The sequence below is a fragment of the Nycticebus coucang genome, chromosome 9 (assembly GCF_027406575.1).
Source record: "Nycticebus coucang isolate mNycCou1 chromosome 9, mNycCou1.pri, whole genome shotgun sequence".
In the NCBI taxonomy this organism is placed as follows: domain Eukaryota; kingdom Metazoa; phylum Chordata; class Mammalia; order Primates; family Lorisidae; genus Nycticebus; species Nycticebus coucang.
Window position 1 is genome coordinate 9,448,709 of NC_069788.1, and position 26,744 is coordinate 9,475,452.

General features: G+C 41.0%; 1 protein-coding gene across 1 annotated transcript in view; it reads left to right on the forward strand.

Annotated features, from left to right (window-relative positions):
• COL12A1 (collagen type XII alpha 1 chain) overlaps nucleotides 1-26,744 on the forward strand; it is a 127,064-nt gene that overhangs the window by 18,648 nt on the left and 81,672 nt on the right. Inside the window, exons 9-14 of the mRNA XM_053602255.1 lie at nucleotides 1,171-1,461; nucleotides 1,666-2,268; nucleotides 3,688-3,960; nucleotides 6,827-7,099; nucleotides 12,009-12,281; nucleotides 21,869-22,141. Coding sequence (XP_053458230.1) covers nucleotides 1,171-1,461; nucleotides 1,666-2,268; nucleotides 3,688-3,960; nucleotides 6,827-7,099; nucleotides 12,009-12,281; nucleotides 21,869-22,141 — 1,986 coding nt within the window. The remainder of the gene's footprint in view (nucleotides 1-1,170; nucleotides 1,462-1,665; nucleotides 2,269-3,687; nucleotides 3,961-6,826; nucleotides 7,100-12,008; nucleotides 12,282-21,868; nucleotides 22,142-26,744) is intronic.

The window sequence follows — 26,744 nt, forward strand, 5'->3', positions numbered from 1 at the left end:
CCCTTCAGTTACTTCTCATTCACATCATTTTTTAGCTCTACGTCTGATTGCCTTTTTGAGGAGGTGATGTGTAAACTTGTGCCTGTTTTTGCATACCCTTCTTTCAGGTTGCATTAGACTGTATTTTCCGAGGAGTAGATGCCATTGACAAATCTTGAATATTTATCTAAAATACCTTTAAATACTTTATGTTAACTGTTAAATGCATGACTATGTTCCACATTGAATAAGAATACATTTTTTTCTTTTTTGAGACAAGGCCCCACTCTGTTACCCAGGCTGGAGTGCATGACCCAATCATAGTTCACTGTAACCTTGAACTCCTGGGTTCTAAGAGTCTTCCCACTTGAGTCGCTCAGGTAGCTGGGACTAGAGGTGTGCGCCACTGTTACTGGCTAATTTTTAAAATTAAAAGAACATTTTTATAAAAATGGGATCTTACAATGTTGTCCAGCCTAGCCTTCAACTCTTGGCCTCAAAAAATCCTCCTTCCTTGGCCTCCCACAGAGCTAAGATTACAGGTATGAGCCACTGTGCCTCAAAACTTTTCAGATGTTTGACATTTGTGTGTCCATAAGCATGTTACAAACCATTATTTCACTAGTGTTTCATAGCACTGTAGACATAGTTGAACTTTTTTCTTATCCTGAAAGAAGTGAAAATAAAATTTGTTTAAAATTATTAGAGCTCATTATTTAAGAATTGCTAAATGCGTTCTTTCTTGGCATATTATAAGGTATGCTTTAAAGATTAAGGTTTTACTCATGATATTATTAAAAGATAATTTTCTAAAGAATTGGGTGAATAATTAATTTAATAAATATTTGAGTACCTACTTTTTGACCTGAGAATAAAGACAATGAATGAGATATTTAAAACCAGACTGGAAATCCTGGATTTGGAGAAGAATTAGGCAGGAGATGTCCTTTATTATTGTCTTCCAAAGACTTTCTTATTTCATAAACTTCTGAGCAATCTCAGTAAAAATCAAGCACTGAGTCATTTCTGGTTTGATAGGGATGGGGGGAATTGGGGGCAGAGGAAGGTGTCAGCCAACTGCTGTTGATGTGTGTGTGATTAATTTGAGGTGAATCGAAGCTCCACACCTGAGGAACAGTGTCTAAGGCTGCTTTTCACTGTTATTAATCGGTCTGCTTGTTAACTTTTTAGTTGTCGAGCCTGCTTCAAATTTGATTGCCACGGAAGTCTCATCGAAATATATGAAGGTAAATTGGAATCCATCTCCTAGCCCAGTGACCGGCTATAAAGTTGTCCTCACACCAATGACTGCGGGAAGCCGACAACATGCTCTGAGTGTGGGGCCTCAAACAACCATGCTCAGCGTCCGTGACCTCTCAGCGGACACAGAATACCAGATCAGTGTTTTTGCCATGAGGGGGGTGACATCCAGTGAACCCATTTCAATAATGGAGAAGACTCAGCCAATGAAAGTTCAAGTGGGTAAGTAGATGGGTCCAGCTCTGTGTTTGGAATACGTGAAGGTCCATTTGACAGAATGTCTGACTGCTTTGGACTTAGTTTTGGACTAAAGATTTGCAATAGTTTTCTCTTAGAGAAGCATGCTGGCGAGGAAATCCAGATAACTATATTCCAATGATTGATTCATATGTGTTGTATGTTAATGGACTTTCTTTTTCTTTGCAGAATGCTCACGTGGTGTGGATATAAAAGCTGATATTGTGTTTCTGGTTGATGGTTCCTATAGCATCGGGATTGCAAATTTTGTGAAAGTTCGAGCCTTTCTGGAAGTTCTTGTAAAGAGTTTTGACATTTCACCAAATAGGGTACAGATAAGTCTTGTCCAATATAGCCGCGATCCTCACACTGAGTTCACTTTGAAAAAATTCAACAAGGTTGAAGATATAATTGAAGCCATAAACACCTTCCCCTACAGAGGCGGCTCTACAAACACTGGCAAAGCAATGACTTACGTCAGAGAGAAAATATTTGTGCCTAGCAAGGGTTCAAGAAGCAATGTACCGAAAGTCATGATTCTTATCACTGATGGGAAATCATCGGATGCTTTCAGAGATCCTGCTATAAAACTAAGGAATTCGGATGTTGAAATCTTCGCAGTTGGTGTGAAGGATGCTGTTCGCTCAGAATTGGAAGCAATTGCCTCTCCTCCTGCTGAGACCCACGTGTTCACAGTGGAAGACTTTGACGCTTTTCAGAGGATATCTTTTGAACTCACACAGTCTATCTGTCTTAGAATTGAACAAGAATTGGCAGCTATAAAGAAAAAAGGTTAGTAGACTTTGTAGAGTAAAAGTTATTTCTTCATGAACAATGTATTTTTCTTTTTTTTGCTCCACAATTGTGGATAATATGCTCCTTTAATTCCTTGTATAGACAGAAGAAATTAGCTTTCCTATGTTATTGAAAACTATTGAATTAAATTCATTTAGCTCTGATAATATGATTTTCTTCTAGGCATGGATCATTTTTTTGTTGGTGAAAAAACAGTTTACTTGTTAGAGTTATGAAATGTTTCTACCCATATATGCTTAAGCAGGACTAGGAATGAGCTTTATTCAACCTGTTTGTTATATCCAATTAAAAAAAAAACACTTATTGAGTGTTTATTATGAGCTGGGTACTAGAATATAGTACTAGACCTTTGAATTCCTTTTATGCATTCCCTTTCCTGGATCATTTTTGGGCTTCATTTCTCATCTATAATATCCTACCCTCTTTTATTCATTTTTCTAAAATCGGTCGTTTCAATGTTTAGTTACGTTCCATCCTTCCCATCAAGCCTCTCTCGGCTGTTCTAGTGCTGTAACACTACTGGGTCCAGCCCCTTGGCATTCATATATACTGCTTGTTTTGTTGTTAAAAACCTTGTATTCTCTTGTTTCTCCAATATGGTTGTGTGTCCCCTGAGGACATGCAGTTGTGTTAAACATCGTCTTTCTTGGCTGGACTGGGTGGCTCACGTCTGTAATCCTAGCAGTCTGGGAGGCTGAGGCAGGTGTATTGCTTGAGCTCAGGAAGCCAAGACTAGCCTGAGCAAGAGTGAGACGCCATCTCTACTAAAAATAGAAAAGAAAACACAAAACAAATAAAACTAACCAGGCATTGTGGCTGGCTTCTATAGTCCCAGCTACCAGGGAGGCTGAAGCAGGAGGATCTCTTGAGCCTGGAGTTTGAGGTTGCTGTGAGCTGTGAAGCAGGGCACTGCAGCCCAGGGCCACGGAGTGAGACTCTGTCTCAAAACAAAACAAAACAAAACAAAAACAAAACAAACCATTGTTTTCGTCCTATGATTTGGTTTAAGAAATGCTTAGTTTAATATTTTCTTTCATTAGGAAAAATTCCTGAATTATGACTTTGAAATATCTAACGACCACCAAAGGTTAATATCTAAGTACCAGGGATGAATGGGAAGATTTTGATGGTTCATTCTAGTCTGTTCCTGTTTGAATATTCTAGTTGTACTCAGGTCCTTTCTGTTTTCTGGACGGCACGTTTGAGCTGCACGTGGGAGGCCTTCTCTCAGTGCTCAAGTGTGGCAGACATACCGAGAATGTTGGTCTCCAGGACCGTCATTCTCCCGAGTGACTATAAGTCACTGCAGAAACAGGTAGTCATTAAGTTCACTTGTGTTTCACAGATTTGAACATTTTAAACTAAGTCTTTTCTTTCTTTCTTTCTTTTTAATAGCTTATGTGCCTCCAAAGAATCTTAGTTTTTCTGAGGTGACTTCTTATAGTTTCAAAGCTGACTGGTCTCCAGCTGGAGAAAATGTTTTTTCATATCACGTCACCTACAAGGAAGCTGGTGGAGATGACGAGGTCACGGTGGTGGCACCAGCACCCAGCACTAGTGTTGTTCTCAACAGTCTGAAGCCAGAGACTCTGTACTTGGTCAACGTGACTGCAGAGTATGAGGATGGCTTCAGTGTCCCCTTAGCCGGCGAGGAGACCACTGCAGAAGGTGCGCTGGGGTTTCTACCACTGCTTTGCAAAACTCGGGATTTATTACAGAGTAAAGTTACAGTCTGTAATAGCCATTGGCTTTATAGTTCAGAACTGGGAATGCCTTTGTAAGCTTTGGCATTGTTAAAACACAGCTTTTTGGAGATCTTTGCAAATGAGAAAAAAATTCTAAGTAAAAAACCTTATATTTATTTTGAGAAATGTAATGTTAAGAGACACAGAGAACTGTTAATAATTCTGGAATTCACTTTTGAAATATCGCTTATCCATCTTCTTCTGCACACACTTCAGGATTGTCACGTTTTAAATACTTCTGAAGATGCTAATGGCAAACTTATAGTACCATTTTTTCTCTTACAATTGTGGTAAAGGGGCAGCACCTGTGGCTCAAAGGGGTAGGGCGCCAACCCCATATGCTGGAGGTGGTGGGTTCAAACCCAGCCCTGGACCCAAAAAAAAATTGTGCTAAAATACACATAATGTAAAAGTTACCATTTCGTCATTTTTGAGCACACATTTCAGTGCTGCCGAGCGCCTTCACCATGTGGCACCACCATCACCACCGTCCGTCTCTAGTACTTTCAAGCTGAAACTCTGCATCAATTAAACAATATGCTCCTGGAAATTACCCTCCCACTTGTGGTCTCCATGCATTTGATTGCTCTAAGAACCTCATCTGAATGGAATCATACAGTATTTGTCTTTTTCGTGATAGACGACTTTCACTTAGAATAATGTTCTCACCGTTTATTCATGACGCGTATGTCAGAATTTCCCTTCTTCTCGAGGTTGAGTAATATTCCGCCGTCCGTGTTTGTGACGTCTTGTTTACTCATCCCGGGGTGGACATGTACATGGCTTCCACGCTTTAGCTATTGTGCATAAGGCTGCCAAGAACACGGGAGCACGAATTTCGCCCAGTGTTTGAGGCAGGATTTGTTTATAAGTATCTTCTTTCTTAGATAGAATTGAATATTTTCAAGATAATTCACTACATTTGACATTTAAAAGGCTCCAATTTAACCTGGTTCTCAGAAGGCTAAGACAAGGCAATTGCTCTTTCATGTAAGCGTAGAGATGATTTCAAGACACGTCAATTATTCTTCCGTATATTTACTGAGTATAGGAGGGAGAAGGGCTGAAAGAACAATTTATGATAGTTACAAAGAACTGTTTGCTCATAAGGATGGCTCACATTGACATACCTTATGGAGAAAAGCTAGTGCATCTTTTTTCTCTGAAATGTTTTTCAGATAAGATTGATATTTTTCTTTTGGGCATGGTTTGTAGGTATATTTCTGCCTGAAGGCTGGCAAATAAATGAAATGACCTATGGTGTCGTGTCCTTCATTTAATGATTTTTTTTTTGTGATCCTGTAACCTAGAGGTTCATTCTTAGATATTTCTCCTGTAACTCCCACACTGCTGCTGATGGGCTGACCCCTTTCCTGGAGCATTTTGGGATGGGAATAAAGTCTTTCTCAAGAGAAAACTTGTCTACCAGTTTCTTGAGTAGAGGGGACTACATTAATATATACTCTAGTTTTTGACAATTTGGTAAATGTCTTTTCAATTCTATTGTCTGTGGTGGAATCTGGGATTTAAGCTTTCTTTAGTCAATAAGGAAGTTTCTGATTCAATACTTTCAGAGTCCAGAGTACTCACCAGTATACCATGGAACCCCCCACAGATTCAATACTTTGATTAAGCTAACAATTATTAAGCTCCTGGTTCGTATCAGGTGCTATGCTAAATGTTTTCTCTGGATTATCTCGTCTAACCACTTCAGTAATTCTGTAAGTCATCCTGTTTCACTGCTAGGTAATCTGAGGCACAAAATTACCTCTCTCTTAAGCTTTGACCCAGAATTCGAGCCCACCTGTCTATCAGCCTCATTTATTCTGACTGGATTAGTCTTTTTTCTAGCCATACAAAATGAATCATGGATGTGAGTTGGCCAGCTACCATTTTTTTTCTTTCCTTCTCTGGAGAGATGCATTTCGTTTTTTTCTCCCTGGGGTGATGGACCGATGTGTTGAACATGCACGTGAACTTGTCATTGTTTGTGGGGTACCTGAAGATTGGTGCTGTAGAGTTTTACCCCATGAACTGAGAAGTGAAGGACCTTCCATTCACCTTTCCTGAATGTGTTCTCTATTTGGACAGTTTGCCCCTTTGAGCAAATAGGTCATCAAAACATGTTTACTAAACACAAAGCCAAATCATGTTCTTGTTTGGGCTTAATGAAAATTTTATTTTAAACTGTGAGGCTATGGGTGTTACCTGCACTGCAGTTCAGCTTCACGAATTGGATCTAACTGGGAACCTGTCACATGCTTTCTCCATCCATCCTATGTAGGGTCCAGTTATTCTCCAAGTCAAGTGATTGTGCAAAGAAAAAACAGTGTGGGATGGATGGGGTAAGATAGCTTGGTCCCGTGGGTACACAGGGGAAACCTGTGTTAGACGTTTTCCTACTTCCCTGAGAAATTGTAGTGAGAGAGAAAGTCTTGGCTACTTATATTCAAATAAATGGATTGTTTTTATTCTCTAATTTTATAGAAATATAACCTTAGCATGTAACAGAATATGATTTCAAAAGTTTGCTATAGCACACATCTTTAATTAAAAAGTTAACAGTACTTAGTTTCTTTTTGGTTATTGCAGAATATTTATTTGCTGTTTGCAGGTCTAGTTAATCTCCAGCTAAGTGACTGTGATGACCCAGGTCTTTGTCAAAACTCTGCTGGTCGATTTGTTAAGAGAAATGCTACACTTGTGTCATCAAAAGCTAGTATTTGTATTTTTCATAAAAAAAATCAGTCATCTTATGTTTGAACATACATGTATGTATTTTATTTCAGTAAAAGGAGCACCTCGAAACCTAAAGGTGACAGATGAAACGACAGATAGTTTTAAAATTACCTGGACTCAAGCTCCAGGGAGAGTTTTAAGGTATCGAATTATATACAGACCAGTTGCTGGTGGAGAAAGCAAAGAAGTTGTCAATCCACCCAACCAGAGGAGGAGAACACTCGAGAGCCTGACTCCAGACACAAAATATGAAGTCTCTGTGATTCCCGAGTACATCTCAGGACCTGGGTCTGCAGTGACTGGGAACGCAGCCACCGAGGAAGGTAACAGAGGCGCTGCCCACCTCGCAGCAGCCAAGATCTTAGACACTTAGAAGTCGTGAGACACTTCTCAGTTATCTGAGTATCTTAGACCGTAGTCCTTTCATACTTGAATCATGTGAATTTTTAACTTACTCATGACATCATTTATTTGTGGGTGCAATATTCTTTTAAAATAATATTATTAAATATTCTAATATAAATCAAGGGATGACTGAATAAAAATTGAACTTCTCTTCACCATTAACACAGATTACATTTTACTTTTGGGGAGGAGTTTTGAATATTAACTTGTTTTCAGTTAAATGAGATGGTTAGGATCCCAGGATACAGTATAATACTTACTATTAATTATTGATATTTAATATGTTATTTCATTGAGAAAAAAGAAGGTATTCATAATTTTCATTATAGTTGCTATTGTTAAAAAATTTTAGTAGCACAAGGGTATATGTGAAACTTGGTAAACGGTCTGTAAAGCTAGTGAATGATGCCCCATGATCATATCAATGTACACAGCTATGATTTAATAAAAAAAAAAAAGAAAAAAAATTTTAGTAGCAACAATAATGCTAAGGACATATTGTATTAGTGATAGTGAATGGTTATTGAATACCCATTTCTGTCAAGTTCTGTATAGGGGGCTTTTCATATATTAATTTCATTTAGTCCCTGGATGAACTGTACAAAGTTTTTATTGTTATCTTAGCTTTATAAGGGAATTGAGGCTAAGGAAATGAGATACTAACTTAGAGTCATGTAGCCGGTAAGTGGTGAATCTGAGTTTGTGGATTTTACTGACCTTCTGTAGACACTTACCAGGAATATCCATTAAGACCCAGGCTGCTTCACAGTCCTCCTCCCTCGCCCTCCTCCCTCGCCTTCTGCTTTACTCTCCCTCCTCCCTCTGCCTCACTCTCCGTCCTCCCTTGCCCTCCTCTGACTCCTTCTGCTTTACTCTCCCTCCTCCCTCTGCCTCACTCTTCCTCCTCACTCACCCTCCTCCCTCGCCCTCACTCTTCCTCCTCACTCACCCTCCTCCCTCGCCCTCACTCTTCCTCCTCACTCACCCTCCTCCCTCGCCCTCACTCTTCCTCCTCACTCACCCTCCTCCCTCTGCCTCACTCTTCCTCCTCACTCACCCTCCTCCCTCTGCCTCACTCTTCCTCCTCACTCACCCTCCTCCCTCTGCCTCACTCTTCCTCCTCACTCACCCTCCTCCCTCTGCCTCACTCTTCCTCCTCACTCACCCTCCTCCCTCGCCCTCACTCTTCCTCCTCACTCACCCTCCTCCCTCGCCCTCACTCTTCCTCCTCACTCACCCTCCTCCCTCGCCCTCACTCTCCCTCCTCCCTCGCCCTTCTCCCTCGCCCTCACTCTTCCTCCTCACTCACCCTCCTCCCTCGCCCTCACTCTTCCTCCTCCCTCGCCCTTCTCCCTCTGCCTCACTCTTCCTCCTCACTCACCCTCCTCCCTCTGCCTCACTCTTCCTCCTCACTCACCCTCCTCCCTCGCCCTCACTCTTCCTCCTCACTCACCCTCCTCCCTCGCCCTCACTCTTCCTCCTCACTCACCCTCCTCCCTCGCCCTCACTCTCCCTCCTCCCTCGCCCTTCTCCCTCGCCCTCACTCTTCCTCCTCACTCACCCTCCTCCCTCGCCCTCACTCTTCCTCCTCCCTCGCCCTTCTCCCATGCCTTCTGCTTCACTCTCCCTCCTTCCTCTGCCTCACTCCCCCTCCTCACTCCCCCTCCTCCCTCGCCCTCCTCCCTCTCCTGCTTCACTCTCCCTCCTCCCTCACCCTCACTCTCCCTCCTCCCTCGCCCTCCTCCCACGCCTTCTGCTTTACTCTCCCTCCTCCCTCACCCTCACTCTCCCTCCTCCCTCGCCCTCCTCCCACTCCTTCTGCTTCACTCTCCTTCCATACTCACCCTCACTCTCCCTCCTCCCTCGCCCTTCTCCCACGCCTTCTGCTTTACTCTCCCTCCTCCCTCTGCCTCACTCCCCCTCCTCCCTCGCCCTCCTCCCTCTCCTTCTGCTTCACTCTCCCTCCCTCACCCTCACTCCTCCTCCTCCCTCGCCCTCCTCCCTCTCCTTCTGCTTCACTCTCCCTCCTCCCTCTGCCTCACTCCCCCTCCTCCCTCGCCCTCCTCCCTCTCCTTCTGCTTCACTCTCCCTCCTCCCTCACCCTCACTCTCCCTCATCCCTCGCCCTCCTCCCTTGCCCTCCTCCCACGCCTTCTGCTTTACTCTCCCTCCTCCCTCTGCCTCACTCCTCGTCCTCCCTTGCCCTCCTCCCACTCCTTCTGCTTCACTCTCCCTCCTCCCTCACCCTCACTCTCCCTCCTCCCTCACCCTCACTCTCCCTCCTCCCTCGCCCTCCTCCCACTCCTTCTGCTTCACTCTCCCTCCTCCCTCACCCTCACTCTCCCTCCTCCCTCGCCCTCCTCCCTCTCCTTCTGCTTCACTCTCCCTCCTCCCTCACCCTCACTCTCCCTCATCCCTCGCCCTCCTCCCTTGCCCTCCTCCCACGCCTTCTGCTTTACTCTCCCTCCTCCCTCTGCCTCACTCCTCGTCCTCCCTCGCCCTCCTCCCACTCCTTCTGCTTCACTCTCCCTCCTCCCTCACCCTCACTCTCCCTCATCCCTCGCCCTCCTCCCTTGCCCTCCTCCCACGCCTTCTGCTTTACTCTCCCTCCTCCCTCTGCCTCACTCCTCGTCCTCCCTTGCCCTCCTCCCACTCCTTCTGCTTTACTCTCCCTCCTCCCTCACCCTCACTCCCCTCCTCCCTCACCCTCCTCCCACTCCTTCTGCTTCACTCTCCCTCCTCCCTCACCCTCACTCTCCCTCCTCCCTCGCCCTCCTCCCACGCCTTCTGCTTTACTCTCCCTCCTCCCTCACCCTCACTCCCCTCCTCCCTCACCCTCCTCCCTCTCCTTCTGCTTCACTCTCCCTCCCTCACCCTCACTCTCCCTCCTCCCTCGCCCTCCTCCCACGCCTTCTGCTTTACTCTCCCTCCTCCCTCACCCTCACTCTCCCTCCTCCCTCGCCCTCCTCCCACGCCTTCTGCTTTACTCTCCCTCCTCCCTCACCCTCACTCTCCCTCCTCCCTCCCCTCCTCCCACGCCTTCTGCTTTACTCTCCCTCCTCCCTCACCCTCACTCTCCCTCCTCCCTCGCCCTCCTCCCACGCCTTCTGCTTTACTCTCCCTCCTCCCTCACCCTCACTCTCCCTCCTCCCTCGCCCTCCTCCCACGCCTTCTGCTTTACTCTCCCTCCTCCCTCACCCTCACTCTCCCTCCTCCCTCGCCCTCCTCCCTCTCCTGCTTCACTCTCCCTCCTCCCTCACCCTCACTCTCCCTCCTCCCTCGCCCTCCTCCCACGCCTTCTGCTTTACTCTCCCTCCTCCCTCACCCTCACTCTCCCTCCTCCCTCGCCCTCCTCCCACTCCTTCTGCTTCACTCTCCTTCCATACTCACCCTCACTCTCCCTCCTCCCTCGCCCTTCTCCCACGCCTTCTGCTTTACTCTCCCTCCTCCCTCTGCCTCACTCCCCCTCCTCCCTCGCCCTCCTCCCTCTCCTTCTGCTTCACTCTCCCTCCCTCACCCTCACTCCTCCTCCTCCCTCGCCCTCCTCCCTCTCCTTCTGCTTCACTCTCCCTCCCTCACCCTCACTCCCCCTCCTCCCTCGCCCTCCTCCCTCTCCTTCTGCTTCACTCTCCCTCCCTCACCCTCACTCCTCCTCCTCCCTCGCCCTCCTCCCTCTCCTTCTGCTTCACTCTCCCTCCCTCACCCTCACTCCCCCTCCTCCCTCGCCCTCCTCCCTCTCCTTCTGCTTCACTCTCCCTCCCTCACCCTCACTCCCCCTCCTCCCTCGCCCTCCTCCCTCTCCTTCTGCTTCACTCTCCCTCCCTCACCCTCACTCCTCCTCCTCCCTCGCCCTCCTCCCACGCCTTCTGCTTTACTCTCCCTTCTCCCTTGCCCTCCTCCCACTCTTCCCTCTGTCTCACTCTCCCTCCTCCCACTTTCTTCCTCCTCCCCCTCTGTTTCACTCTTCCTCTCTCTCTCTGTATTCTGGCCATTAGCTTTTCCTGTTGGAGACCCTCTCTCTTTCCACTTGCTTTCTCTCTCCTCTCTTCATTTAGGAATTCATTATCTCACTCTCTCTCTTGCTGGAAATCTTTGTGCTAGACACTATAAAATGACTCAGAAAATCTTCATCTTCCTGTTTCCTGGAGTAAACCTGGCTGGCAGTTGTGTGCTCAGTAGAGAGTGTCGTAAAGTTTGGTGCCTTGAGACTCTGCAGAGATCACACCGGCAATCTGCAAATAAGGTCATGAAATACCAGACAGCATAATTGCAAAGGGATAGGTGCCCCTGGGGTTGTCCCAGGCTAGGTCTCAGGCTTTCTTCTCTTGCTTTTTTTTTTCTTTCATAGAGACAGCATCATTTTTTATCATTTATTGTTTTTATCCTATCAGCATTATTTCTTGGTTGTTACCTATGGATGTTCACAGAACGACCTTGATTAACTGTATTTACTGAATATTTCCTAGAGGAGTTGAAATCGACACTGTAACACTCATCAATATGTACACATTTTATAAGTGCTTTGTTTTCCTTTAAGGGAAAATTTAGGGAAACTATTGTATTCTATAGGAAAGATTCTAACATGAAAGATTTTATGTGTAAGATTTTCATGGAAATGAACCGGTTGTCTTTTTGCTTTGTTTCTACTAGTGTGTAGAGTCTAATTTAGAAATGCTTATACGTGTTGGCTAGTCAAAAGTTAAAATGGCCATAGTCTCGCATGGGATATAAATTTACTGTCATGCATGTGGACAGTAACAGAGTGTTTTGCAAGTCAGTTTATTAAATAATGGGTTTTGATGTTCTTGTTGTTGTGTTTTTAATGAAGTTAGAGGGAATCCAAGGAACTTAAGAGTTTCTGATCCTACGACATCAACTATGAAGTTATCTTGGAGTGAAGCGCCAGGAAAAGTGAAGCAGTATCTTGTCACATACACCCCCGTGGCAGGAGGTGAAACTCAAGAGGTCACTGTGGAGGGAGGCACCACCAGTACCGTGCTGCGGGGGTTAGAGGAGGGGACACGGTATGCCTTATCTGTGACGGCCTTGTATTCATCGGGCGCTGGAGATGCCCTTTCTGGAGAAGGAACAACACTGGAAGGTAATTGCTCTTTTTATGAAAATCTCTGAGCTTACTTGTGATTCTCCTTTAGGAAGCTTGAGAATGAAACCTAGACATGTGTATATTTTTCTCTCTCTTTGTTTAAGAATGGCTCTTATTTTATTTACTTATTTGTTATTTTTGGTGAAAATGGGGTCTCATGATGTTGCTCAGGCTGGTCTCGGACTCCTGGGCTCAAGTGATCCTCCTGCCTTGGCCTCCCCAAATGCTGGGATTGCAGGTGTGAGCCACTGCACCTGGCCTATAATTCTTTCTCTTCAGAGGAATTTATATTGAAAAACAACGTAATCACTGTTATTCAGAGATGCAGAACGTAAGCAGCTGAAGTAATTAAACTTGATTAGGAGGAAGTAGCCTAGGGAGCTGAGTGTATAAGGTAATAGAGGTGTTTTTATAGAGCCATGGGTTTATTGAAGGGAGACAAGTGTGGCATTCAGAGCAGGAAGGCACATCTGTGGATAGAGAAGGTTTGGGACTGTCCAAGTTTACTCAGTTGGCGCTGTCATCCAGGTCCAGATTGGACCCATTTTCTGACTTTCATTCATATGCTTTTTCCATTCGCCATTCATGAAAGCATTCAGGAGAGCTTGAGAAATGTGATAATCTAGGTTTCTGTTTCCTCCCTTTCCTTTCTTCCTTCCTTCCCTCTTTCTTTTTCTTTCTTTTCTTTTGACAGAGCCTCAAGCTGTTGCCCTGGGTAGAGTGCCATGGCATCACAGCTCACAGCAACCTCCAACTCCTGGGCTTAAGCAATTCTCTTGCCTCAGCCTCCCAAGTAGCTGGGACTACAGGCACCTGCCACAACGCCCGGCTATTTTTGGGTTGCATTTGTCATTGTTGTTTGGCGGGCCTGGGCTGGATTCGAACCCACCAGCTCTGGTGTATGTGGCTGGCACCTTAGCCACTTGAGCTATAGGTCCAAGCCATGTTCATTTGTTTTCTAAGTGACCACTAAAGTTCAGTTTTGTGTTAGACGTTCAAAGCTAATGCAGCATAGACCTTAGCAAGAAGCATCAAGGCTGGAGCTGTTTTCTAGGGTCTCTAGAGTTAATTGTCAGGGGGCTTTATGTTTCTCAGGATCTTCTGTGATGTAATTGCAGCTTATGGCGGACTCACCACAACTACTAAGTAGTGTAGGAGAGAGAAGCGCAAATTTAATTTAACCACACTGAGCGTGGATACATCATCAGTGTATGATTATGATGATGTTGACTCGATTCTATAGTTGGGGGCCTAAATGGGCTATTGGGCACTAGTTTTCCTTCTCTTTATCATCATATTTTATGTGACTTATCTTAAAAGATTATAGGAAGAAAATGGATCTGAAAGATCTTTTGTGATGTGAAATCACAATGATATTAGGCAAAAGACCCATCAAAGGTGATGGCTCCAGGAACTGAGAGTTTTATACTCACTGTAGTTGGCAGGGACAAGGCTTACAGACTGGAAACTTCAAGACTTAGTTAAGAATTAAAAACAAATAAAAATACATATTCTAATCAAAATAATAGCAATCAAGAGTTGACTCCCCATAGTCCATGACATGTTTTTAGAAAAGGATTTAAATGAGAGATTAAATATAGAAAGCACTGAAGAATCCTGGTTGTGCTACCTCACTCTGTGACCTTGGAATAATTTTTTTACCCCTTTGAACCTCAGTTTATCTGTCTAAAGAGGGGATGATTATCCTCTTTCCTCCCCCCCACCCCCAGGGTTATTGTGGAGATCAAATGGGAGAATGTAAGTGACATTCTCTGGAGACTGTAAAGTAATATAAACAAATATGTAAAATTCATTAAAAAGAAATAACTTAACTTTGGAACTGCTGTCTAAAAATAGAATTGTCCCTCTGTAAGCCACATACACAGTGTTCAGAGGTTGTCTCGAGGAACCCCTGTGTGGGGAAAGCTGGCCCCCATCTAAGTGGCTTTCTTTTCTGCATTTGATTGCAAAAGATCCTCATGTAAGTGGACACATGTGCAGCTCCAAGCCATGTTGTTCAAGGATCTTAGAGATAATGGATTGGTTACACAAAAGTTTTGAAAGTAAGTAGAAATAGAAGTTGCCTTAATTACAGAGTCATAATCCAAGCAATAAAAACATGAGATCTTTATATCTGGAGCAACCTCTAGAATTTTGGAGAAGTTTGTCCTTTTCTTTTGACCTTTTAAAGTTCTCTTTCTGATATACTTTCCATAGGCTTTAAGCTTAGATTGTTCCTAGGATCATAGGGTTGTTTAAAAAGGATAAACTGGCTGTGTGTGGTGGCTCACTCCTGTAATCTCAGCACTCTGGGAGGCAAAGGCAGGTGGATTGCCTGATCTCATGAGTTCAAGGCCAGCCTGAGCAAGAGCGAGATCCCATTCTTTAGAAAAATAGCCAGGTGTTGTGGCAGGCGCCTGTAGTCCCAGCTACTCGGGAGGCTGAGGCAAGAGGATCACTTGAGCCCATGGACCAGAGGTTGCTGTGAGCTACGATGCCATGACATTCAACCCAGGGTGACAGAATGAGACTCTGTCTCAAAAAAAAAAAAAAATACAAAGGATAAACTTTCTATCATACTTTTTACATAATAAATATAGATTATATTTGTGAATATTTCTTCTTTATAAGGAATATCTTGGAGATAATTTAGTAGTTTTACTTCCAACTATATCTTTTAATCTTCTGAAATTGGTTTGCATTTTCTTGCTCTTAAAAACTATATTCATGCTTTGTCAAAAATCTTGATTCTAAAAATTAAGGCATTTCCCCCCCCCCAAATAATGTATTAAAAATCTTTTATAACAAAATGCATTTTTAACTTTATAGCAAACACATTTTATTGGATGTAGAGTTGAATGTTTATAACTTTGTAGCTCGGCACAAGTGATGTAGAAAAGCTACCCACTTGTACATGTGTCTGAGGGTACACACTTGCACACAGCTGACCAGAAGTCATCTCTAAAGAAGATGTACAGGTATCAAAATACTGTTTAAAAACTATTGATTACCATTTCTTGAGACAGAGGGAAGCTGGATAAATTTTAGGTGTGTTTAAAAAATATAGTTAATTTGTAACTGAAGTATAATCATCAAAAATATTTTTCCCACTTACACGAAAGCTGTCTGCTACAGTAAAGGATTACAAAAAATGCTGCCAGCCTGATTTTATTAACATATTTATCCCATTGCATTATGTGTGGTAAACTTGACAAATATGTGAAAGCATAGTTGTGACTAAATTAATAGAAGATTTTTGCCCCTGGTTATTCCATTTCATTTTATTATATTAACTGAGCCAAATCCACATACCATATACAGGAATAGGATATGATGGTAAATGCAGGGAGTGGAAATGCCAGACGTGGAGCCAGGAGGCTGCTTTTGAGGGCTGCTGTTTTTCTAATCGGTTTTTCTCTTGGGAAAGGAGGTGGTAAGAACAGAACTTGAAGGAATGTTTCTTCTGTCCAGAGGCGGGAGGCAGCAGGCAGGAGCGTTCTGTAGGGCTCACAGTTTGCAGATTACCTCAACACATTATGGCTTTCGATACAAAAAGAAAGTGATTTTTTTAAAAAAAATACGTGGTGTGGTCTACAACCGTCCCTGACTTGAATCTGTTTTCTGATACAGGTTTTGAAATGCAGCCAATTATCAGAAAATTCCCTTGTCTCTGCAAGAGAGATTTATTAGCAATGGGGAAGTTTATTTATTAGCACTGGGGAAGTTCCCAGTTGGCTGTGGTACCATGTGCAGCAGGATCCCAAAGGCAGAGTCTGTTACTATTTCAGACCCAAACTTCAGAGGCATCTGAGCACAAACCATTAGGTTTGATTTACGTTGTCCTCCTCCCAACCCCCGTGCCCGTTGTTGTTGTTAACCCGGTCAGGTAGACTGAACGTGACTTCTAAAACACCACTGTCTATGTCACTGCCTTCTAAGTCTTCATGGAACCTTTAGCTGTCACCAAAAGTGATTAGAGACAGGAAAAGCCATTTTTATGAACCTTGAAATAAATAATGCCTGCTTTAATTCAGAGATTCACTACAAATGAATGAAAATTTCAGTTTGGGAATAATATGGCTCTCTAAAATTTTTGAGAGTTGTTTTTTGTCTAAGGAAAATATGACTTCTCAGAATTTCCTCTGTTTCAATTACTGTAGCGACCTGCCAGTGTCCCTTCCTGCAGATCAAACCAGGCTAACTCGCTTGACATTTTCTTACAATGAGGTTTTTAGCATGTCACAGGAATCCTGCATGATGTTGAGTAACATGCGCCTTTCTGAGATGGACTCAACAAAGCCTCTGTGTTTTCCTAGATTTCCTATCTCATAATTTGAAAAAATCATACATTCTGGGTGTAAGAACTTTGATGTTGCCAGGCAACCTCAGCACAGTCCCATTTCCTTTTCTGTGAGTTGATTGTTCATCAGAGAAAAATCTAAATTAAATTGGAGAGATAATAATTATGGAAGTGATTTTCTTTTCTTTTTTGCTGAAGCAGGCTTTGAAGTTGAATGGTAATTTAATTGTTAAAAGATTTTTAAAAGAATTGAATAGAGCTTAAAGTAACTGAGACAACTTATCAATACTGAACTTTGTCCTTTGGAAGCATAGCTCTAATTCATTGGTTATAAATCAAGAGTATTTCCACATGAACGTCCTCCACAAGCAGGTCTTCTGTATTGCTGTGGAAAGTTGGATGACTTTTGAGCTGAGCTCCAACGGAAAAGACAAATTGATTTAGAAGAAAGTTTACATTACATTTTCAATTTAATTTCTATTTTTGAAAGTGGCATGTGAAACTCACTGAAAGCTGGCTGGCATAATCTATAAGATGAAATACAGTTTCACTTCATGATGATTAATTTTTCAGTTATCATCATTGGCTAATTCGTGTTATAATTATATTTGAATTGGATGATAATTTGCTTTTCTGAAAGCAAATGGAAAAGGTCTAAGGAAACATAGGAAAGTTCCTTAAATGAGGTATTAGTTCTTTGGCCTGGGATGTGGAAAAAAAGCAGTGTAGAAATCAACCCCTTGTAGATGTTTGGATCATGAAAAATGCACCTGTCTAAATTACTTCCTGTAGCAGCAGTCCAGGGACACATGTGAGTGGGCTCTAGAGAAGTGGTTTTTGAATATTTATGAAAATATTTTACGTGACTATGTTTGATAACACACAGAAATGCTGAGCATCAAAATTCCAGAATTTTGTACCTTTAAATTTATGACAGAAATGCATTGTCATTCCTTATAACTAGAGTATTACTATACTGGTAAGAATAGGATATATGGAAAGACTATTGTGATGGAATCAAAGCAACAAAAATGAAGGCACATCAGCATTCCAGATGACAATTGAAAAGGTTGCCAGGATTTCAACTCCCTGAGATGAAAGTGGCACAGAGCGCACAGGCGTGTGGTCTAGAGCAGAAGAAAGTGCTATGAGATTAAATATCATTGAAAACAGTGACACAGGTAAAAACGCCTTACACACCCCGGTGCCGATCATGCACTTGTAAGTCCTGGGACAGAGGACGAGGAGGAACTCAGGGAGGGAGTCCCTGTTAAAACAGCAGTGGATCCAGGTTCAGGGCCAGGTAGTGACAAAGTGACAACAATTCTCCCAGAGCTGATTTCGGTTCACTGCCCATGGTTTCTATGCCTTCACCTTTTGAGGAACGATAACTTTCCCTGGAGAAGGGTCTTACTCTTCACTGTTTCCTGTTCCCTCTTATGTGCTCTTAAAAGGGATTCCTGAACAAACCTAACCGAACTAAACCAAGATGAGCCAATTAAGCCTTCCCTGTAGTCACTGATGTCTGGAGTTCCTTTGATTGAGGACAATAGCTACAGTATATTATAAACAGAGCAATTGCCTGGCCAGGTAACACTTGAACCTCACCCACATGAAAACGTGGTCAACTCTTCAATGACAAGTGTGTATGGAGAGTCATTTCCTGTCCAGACAGGAAGGAGGGGAGCAGAGAGCAGAAAACACCTGATGTGTGCTGCAGGACGGGAAGATGTGATAAGAAGCTTAAGTCAGCTTCTCAGTTCTTTGAGAACCAGCCTTGAGATCATTCAGCTGCCTAAAGGGGTGACTTGTCGTGCATGAAAGTGTAACTACAATACCTAACCCGTCAGGAAGTCCTACATAGTGCCATGTGTCCTGTGATTGTGACCCGTTTACTTTCACTGCACCTGTCTTTATTTTGAAGAAGGCTTTTCCTAAGGGCAAGCAAGTGTGAGGATTAGGGTCTCCTTCCACACTAACCAAGCAGAACTTCCAAATAGATGCTGCTCTAGGCCTCACAGAGGAGCAGTGCAAAGAAGACAAAAGAAAGACATGGGGAAAAGAATAAGGAATCATAGAGGACTTAGAACCACAGGGTAGATTTAAAAGATTTTTAGAAAGCACCATACTTAGGTACATCCATAAATATTCCAGTTTAATTGATCTGGGAAGTGACTAGCCTTTGGCTCTTCAGGCAGTTCTGGGCACCTGTTTAGGTTCCGCCTCATTACTTTGATGCTGAGAACTCCAGAACCTGAGGAGGTGACGGAGCTCACTGGTGGCCTGCGCGGCTGCTGGCCCACCTGGCCCCAATACCAGCTCGGCCACTGGTTAGCCTGCCTTCTGCAAACTGTACCACAGGATACATGTGATCTGGTTGCTTCATTTTTTGTAATATAATGTTTAGCCAAACCAAGATCTCATTTTTTAAAAATTCAAGGGTTTTAAAGAATTCTGATAAAATTTATTTGTCATGGGTATATCAATGCTCAAAATTCTTGGGTATAAGGCAGCAGAATACTCAGCCTTCCCTCCTACCTTTTTTTTCTCTTTTTGAGAAAAAGTTATCCATGTGTTTGAGAACAGTATAGGCTTAATATTTAGGAATATTCTTATTAAACTGACTGACATATGGAAAACTCATATGGAGGAGTTTATCTTTTCCAATCTTGGCTTCTGGATCAAAGTATCTTTCTTCTTTCTTTAGAGTCTATATATATTTTTTTTTTATCACAAGTACAGAATGCTGTATTGCCAGTGTCTACCAATAGTGCCTTTGCAAACCAGAGGCAGAAACTACAATTTTTAAGGGATTTTTTTCTGTGTTTACCAGATTAGGGTTGTCATGCATTAATAAGAACTCAGGAATAGTTTTTAGTTGATTTTTTCATTTGTATCTTAAAAAGTGCTTTGGGAGATTATTTTCAGGACGTTGATAAACCTGGCAAAAGTCCTCCTGAATTTTGTTCTAACTTTCCAGACCTTGAGAGTGTTAACATAGTTGATTAAAATCCTTGGGGTGACTTGTCTCATGATGCAGCAGCCTTTTGTTTTAAGCCCAGTAATGTCTTTGTGAATGTATTTTTGCTTCAACCACAATTCTCTTCCTATTATTTTTCTGACAGTGAACTCATTTGCCTGTGTTTGTGAAATTGATGTCTGTTGTCATGGAAATAAACAATGTCACAAATCTAATGCTGTAGAAAGTGGAATGAAAAATAGGCTGAGAAGCACAGCTTTGAGGAAAAGGAGAAGCTGAAATGATTGCTTTTAAATGACCCGACTGTTGATTTGGAAGATGCTGCCCACATTCTTGCTAACTTTATTTGTCTTATGTATTTTTAAAAATGTCATTAATGCAGCATTCAGCTTATTTACATTCAGTCACTTTCAAGTATGGTCATTCCATAGCAGCTCTTCCCGACTGAAATTTAGGAAACTTAGGAAAAAAGGCACATGTGGAAAAACAGTGTATATCAAACAAGGGGAAAATAATGCTGTGCATTTAAAACTTAGAGACTATCAAAACGAATTAAAAAACCAGGAAAACCTCCCAATCAAACCAAATAAAAAAAAAATGAACAAACAGCTTAAAGCTGTACTTGCGTATTCCTACAGGTAGAGAAAGCGTAAAAGTGTAGGCCCATTTAAGTAGCAAAGACAGCTAAGAAGACTTTGAAATGGGAATTAGCCTCGAGTACTGAGGGAACAAAGTCAATGTGTTCCTGAAAATAAGTATTCTTTGTTGCAGTGAAATATGTAACTAATTTCCTTCCAGAGATGAGATGTGTTTTCAGCAGTTAAAGTTATTTATAATGGAGTTAGAATTTTCCATTTGGGCTCTGGGTCTGGTAGGCTGCCCAGCTCCTGTTTTATTTATTTTTTGCCCTGAAACTCCAACCACATATGATAGCTTTTTGTCCATCTAGATTTCTTTTTCATTCATTGTTATCTTTGTTTTTCATAGTGAAATATAATTGTTTAATTAAAAAGTAGTTTTAGGTTATTAATATTTACTCTTTGACTCAAGTAAAATAATAGCCTTCAAAATTCTTTTGTAAGAGGGTGATATATCATTTGCATGAATATACAATTACTGGTCAAATGTATGCTGGGGAAGCAGATAGTTTCATATTTATGTCATACCGTGGCATAAACCCTAGTAAAAGTAGCCAATATAAAGTGATCTGTATATTTATCTTACATTTAAAATATGGAAAATGAGGGTTTTATTGGAAGACATCTGTGCCTCCCATTAAGTTGAGGTTTCCATATTTTTCCATTTGGGTTGTATTTTTTTGAATGAAAGAGCCAAAATCTAGTAGCAGACGTTTTCGATCAGCTAGAACAAGTGGTGTGTTTTATTTTGATGACTAATTGCTTTTAAGTTTTTCAGAAGAATTGGTGGTTTTTAGTTTCACTAGGGTTAAGCTATATTAAAAGTTTGTACTTCTACCTTTTTAACTGCATAAACAAGTAAAAGTTTCACCAGACAACAATGATCGGAATGAAGGTTTGCAAGTGATATTAGATTGTTGCAGTTATTGTAAAGCATACATTGAAACCAAGGTTATTTAAATTAACTCAGAGAGGAAAAGATCATGTTAAGGAAATAAAATGTGTATGAATAATGGACTATGTCATAAGGCAGACTGAAATGTGTGATAAAATTTCGGGATTTGCACATATTTTTTTCCTTTAGAAAAAATTTAAGTGTATATGTCATTCTTCTCCTGAAGGGCCTTACAACCTTACTGGGCATATGGGAGCAAGGTTGATAGGTAGGACTCAACTATATTTGTGAAGTTTTATTCCATAGATCTGTTCTGCTGACAGAGCAGATAGCTCAAAAAGAAGAAATTTGTTACTATTAATATTTTTTGAGACAGAGTCTCACTCTGTCCCTTGGACTGAAGCGTGGTGGTGTCATCATAGCTCCCTGGAACTTCAAACTTCTGGGCTCAAAGGATCCTCCTGCCTCAGCCTCCTGAGGTTGGCGCCACGGGCACACATCACCATCCATGGCCATTTTAAAATTTTCTGTAGAGATGAAGTTTCATTATTTTCCCCAGGCTAGACTCCTGCCCTCAAGTGATCCTTCTGGTTTGGCCTCCCAAAATGCCAGGATTTCAGGCATAAGCCACCATGCTCAGCTGAAGAGAAGGGCAATTTTAGAGAAGTTAAGTTTGAGACTAGGAAGTCAGGATGTCTACCAGGAAGAATGAATATTTAAGTATCTATTAGATATTTTAAAAAGTAATTCTTTTTAAAATTTCTATTGCAGAACGTGGTTCACCTCGAGATTTAGTTACCAAAGACATCACGGACACATCAATTGGGGCTTATTGGACGTCTGCTCCTGGAATGGTTCGTGGTTACAGGGTCTCGTGGAAATCTCTTTATGATGATGTTGAGGCTGGAGAAAAAAGTCTTCCTGGAGATGCAATTCATACTCTGATAGAAAATCTGCAGCCAGAGACCAAATACAAAATTTCAGTATTTGCAACTTACAGCAGTGGAGAAGGAGAACCTTTGACTGGAGATGCCACAACTGAATGTAGGTAACATCATGGGTGTGTTGGGATGTGTATTGATGCCACCTAATAGCTATCGGCTCAAGTGACATACAGTTTAACCACTTGCATTTTTTTCTTCATATGGTAAATGAGGACTGAAGCATTAGGATCTTTAAAGAATTTGGTTCAAATTAACATTACATTAGTTTCTACAGATTATATCGAATTTTGAAATAGTGAAAATTTCACTTATCCCTTTCAACTGCCCACATGTATACATGTATTCATATTTATTTATTTTATTTTTTCTGGTCAAATGATCAATTCAATGGCAGACCTAATCAGTAGAAAGATCAAGAGCCATGGAGACAAAGAGAATTCAGGCACATGTATAGCTGCACAACCTTGGCCAAGTTACATAACCTTTCAGCCTCAGTTGCCTAATCTGTTGAGGGCATCTAAAAAATCTTGTCTAGACTTGTGAAGATTAAATGTAATAAAAATGTACAAAGCACCAACACAGTGCTTAGCCACTTAGAGATGTTTGATAAATAATGAGTGGTTGCTGAAACGGTTGTAGATTTTTTTTTACTTGTATTTGATAAGGTTAAATTGTATTTAACCTTATTGTATTTGATAAGGTTAAATCAAAAGCCCAATTTTCTGGTGGCTCAGATTTAACTCAATCTCAATATTTCTTATGCACAATTATGAATGACCTACCATTGTCATCTGGCCAGTGAAGGATGTGTCAGAATTTCTTTCTTTCTTTTTTTGAATTTAATAGAGTTTATTTGATCATTAAAGGACTCATGAATCAGGCAGCATTCAAAACTGGGTGAGGTTCAGAGGGTTTCACTCCCACAGCGTGGGCAATGAGCTTTTACAGGCTGAACATGGGAACAAAGTAGAGACATTTCTTGATTGGCTAAAGCTTGGCATTTGGATTATTTGGGATTTCTTAATTCATTTTCCTAGAAAGTCATTTGTTTAAGTGATAATGATGTTTCAATGTAGGCTCAGCAATTGTAACAAATGTCCCAGTTTGGTGGGGGATGTTGACAATGGGGGAGGGTGTGCATCTGGGTGGGGCAGAAAAGAATATGTGGGAAATTTCTGTACCTTTTTTTGCTAGGAACATAAAACTACTGTAAAAAATAGTTTATTTAAAAAAAAAGACTAAACTAAAATAAAAATTATTGGTTAAGCCAGGGCATTTCTAAGTATTTGTAGCAGAAAATTTTATTCTTCTTTTAGAAAAAGAAGATTTTGAATTGGGGCATTCTTGCAAAAAAGCAGAGGGATTTGGTGATTTTTCTGGCAAAGGAAGTTAGAGGAAGTGCCATGAGCAATTTCAGCTAAGTCCAATATCCTGATTTCAAGTCTTAAACTAAAAACTTTTGGCCTGATTCTTCTGAGGAATTCATTATTTTTTATGAAAGAAGTTTAAATTTGTATCTAAATTAACCAGATTAAAAAAATCAAGCTCCTTATCGGAAATGTAAATATATGAAAAAACAAATTTCTCTGATATTCTCGTGATTGGTTTCCGTGTTAGTAAATGAAATCTTGTGTCTGAAATATATTGGCTGGTGTAATTTATGAAAACCTGTCAGAAAATCATTCTCTATTTCTGGCAAAATTCATTTGTTGTAAAAAGAAGCCAGATTGTAAACTTAGGCTGGATATGACCTATATAACTAAAGTATTTGATACCATTCATGTGGCTGAGAAATGATAAAAGTAATGTAGTTAGAGGGATTTTTTTCAAATATTCTCCTATATTTTGTCTATTTCCAAAAATTCTGAGATTTAAGATGATTATTTGAGATTGAGAATGTCTGTAAGGATTTGTTTTAACCAAAAACAAGTATGTTGGGAGACACTGGAAATATGGTTTCTTTTGATAGCTCACTCACTTGAAGAATAGTAATAGATAATTAAAGATCAAATTGAATAGATCAATTTTAATGGATTTTAATATTTCTAGAAAGCAATAAAATTGGCAGAGAGTTGTTATAGTTTTCTTAAGCCATAAAACATATTGCAACCAATTTACTTTTGGCTAAAATTATATTTTTGCATCTCTCAGAAATATAATTCATAATCATACATTGAATTTACCTATTTTATCTTTCTTATATTTTTCTTCTATACATATTGTATCTTTAAAAAATCTGGCTGCTTTCAAGATTTTCTTTTTATCAGTGATTTCAAATAACCTGAATATCATGTATCTTGGTTTAGTTTTCTTCATGTTTCTTGTGCTTGGAATTTGTCAAACTTTTCAGATCTCTGAGTTTATAGTTTTGACAGAATTTGAAAAAAATTGAAATTTATAGAATTTCAAAAAATTTAAATAAAAAATGATTTCTTCCAATATGTTCTCCAACATATTAGTTTGCTGGAAGTGATTACACAGCTCACTGAGGCTGTGCTCAATTTTTTCATCTTTTTCCTCCCTTTTGTTTCATATTGGATAGTTTCTATTATCAGATAGTCAAGTTCACTAATCATTTTTCCTTCAATTTCTAATCTGCTAAAAATTTCATCCTATGTGTTTTTCATCTTAGACATGGTATTTTTTATCTCTAAAAGTCTGATTTGAGTCTCTCTCTCTCTCTCTCTATATATATATATATATATATATTCCATATCTCTATTTTTGCTTGATCTTTCTTCTACCATTATTCACATTTGGAATGTAGTTATAATAACTATTTAACATCCCCTTTTATCTAATTCTGTCGAGTTCTGTCTCTATTGATTTTTTTCCCTCTTATACTCTGTTTACTTCCTCACAGTTCTGGAGACTGGCAAGTCCCAGATGAAGGTCTGGCAGGATTTGGTTCCCAGTGAGGTCGCTCTTCCTGGCTTGTAGATAGTCACCTCCGCACATCCTCACATGGCCTTTTCTCAGACTGTGCCATGTGGAGAGAGGAGGAGTGCTGTCAAGTGCCTTCTCCTTCTGTTATAAAGACACAAATCTATCAGATTAGGGACTTGTATGAGCTCATTAAACCCAAATGACTTCCCCAAAGTCCCCATTTCCAAATAACATTACATGGAAGATTAAGGCTTCACCACTTGAATTTTGGGGGAACACAATCATTCATTTCATGACATGGATTACAATTTTTTCCTTCTTGGGTGCCAGACATTGTGAATTTTACTTTGTCGAGGGCTAGGTATTTTCATATTCTTATTTTTTGTTCTAAAATATTGTTAAGTTACTTGGAAATAGTTTGATCTTTCTGAAGCTCACTTTTAAACTGTTTTAGTTTAGAGCTAATTTTTGCCCCCTTGTTGAGGCAGTCACCTCCTGAGTGCCCAACACGATGTCCCTTGAGTTATGAGGTTTTCTCTCTGGCTAGGGGGAATGTTTCTAGCCCTGTGTGAGCTCCTGAAATGATTCCTTCTGCTCCTTTTCTGGGGTTGCTTCCCTGAACTGGTTAATACTGGACTGAAGACTCAAGTATTAATTTTCTCTGCGACACTCTCTCCTTTATGGTTCTTTGTTCTGTGGGGCCCAGTTGCCCTGGATTCTCCAAACTCTGAGCACTATCTCATCAATTAAGGGGGGCTTCCAGGTTCCATTTGGATTCTTCCTTTTTATACTGGGGAGTAGAAACTCCAAGCAGCAAGCTGGGGTGAGCAATAGGCTATTCTCATTTGCCCCTCATCTCTCACGGGGGTCACTGGACCAGTGTCTGATCTGAAAAGTATTTTTTTTTTTAGTTTTTCTTCAGTATTGTTAGTTGTTTCAAATGGTTCTTGCACATTTGAACATCAGTTTCTTTTAAAATCAGGAAAGATCCTTTGTTGATTTCACATTTCCTTTAGTTTGCGGTGTCCTCAAACTTTTTAAACAGGGGGCCAATTCACTGTCCCTCAGACCGTTGGAGGGCTGGACTATAGTTTAAAAAAAAACAACTATGAAAAAATTCCTATGCACACTGCACATATCTTATTTTGAAGTAAAAAATCAAAACGGGAACAAATACAATCACACCGCCTCACGTGGCCCGCGGGCCGCAGTTTGAGGACCCCTGGTAGTCTTTCCCATTGAAAATGTGTATGTCCTTTTGAACACTGTGATATAGAACCGAATGGAATGATCCTGGTTATAAACTGTAAGCATGTATGTATAAGAAAAAATGTTTTTGGTTGTTTGTGGATGTTGGTGAACTGTTTCTGACAGTTATGAATAATTATGAAGTATTAGTAAAAGATAATTTAATAAACAATATTGATAACATCTTAAGCAAACACCACTGACATACAGTGTTAATACTCAGCCGACACCCATTTGTCTTTAAGCCCTTGTGATGTTTTAATGTGTTAGAATTTCCTCTTCTTTCATGCTCACCGTCTTATGTACATGGCAATTGCAACAACAGTGTCAACTGTAGCATGATGGTGACTTTTTCTGAAAACACCTATATAAAATTTCTACCCCTGCATTCATGACTTTTAGTAGACCCTAAAGCATTGTTCCTGGGAGCATTTTTTACAGATGGAAAACAATAAAAATTCTAAAACCTCATCTCCGGAAATGGATGTTTTCTTTACTACAGTCTTGAGGATGCAAATAGGAAATGCCTGCAATATGAACTTCCATTTTTCAGTGTTAGCCAGATAAAG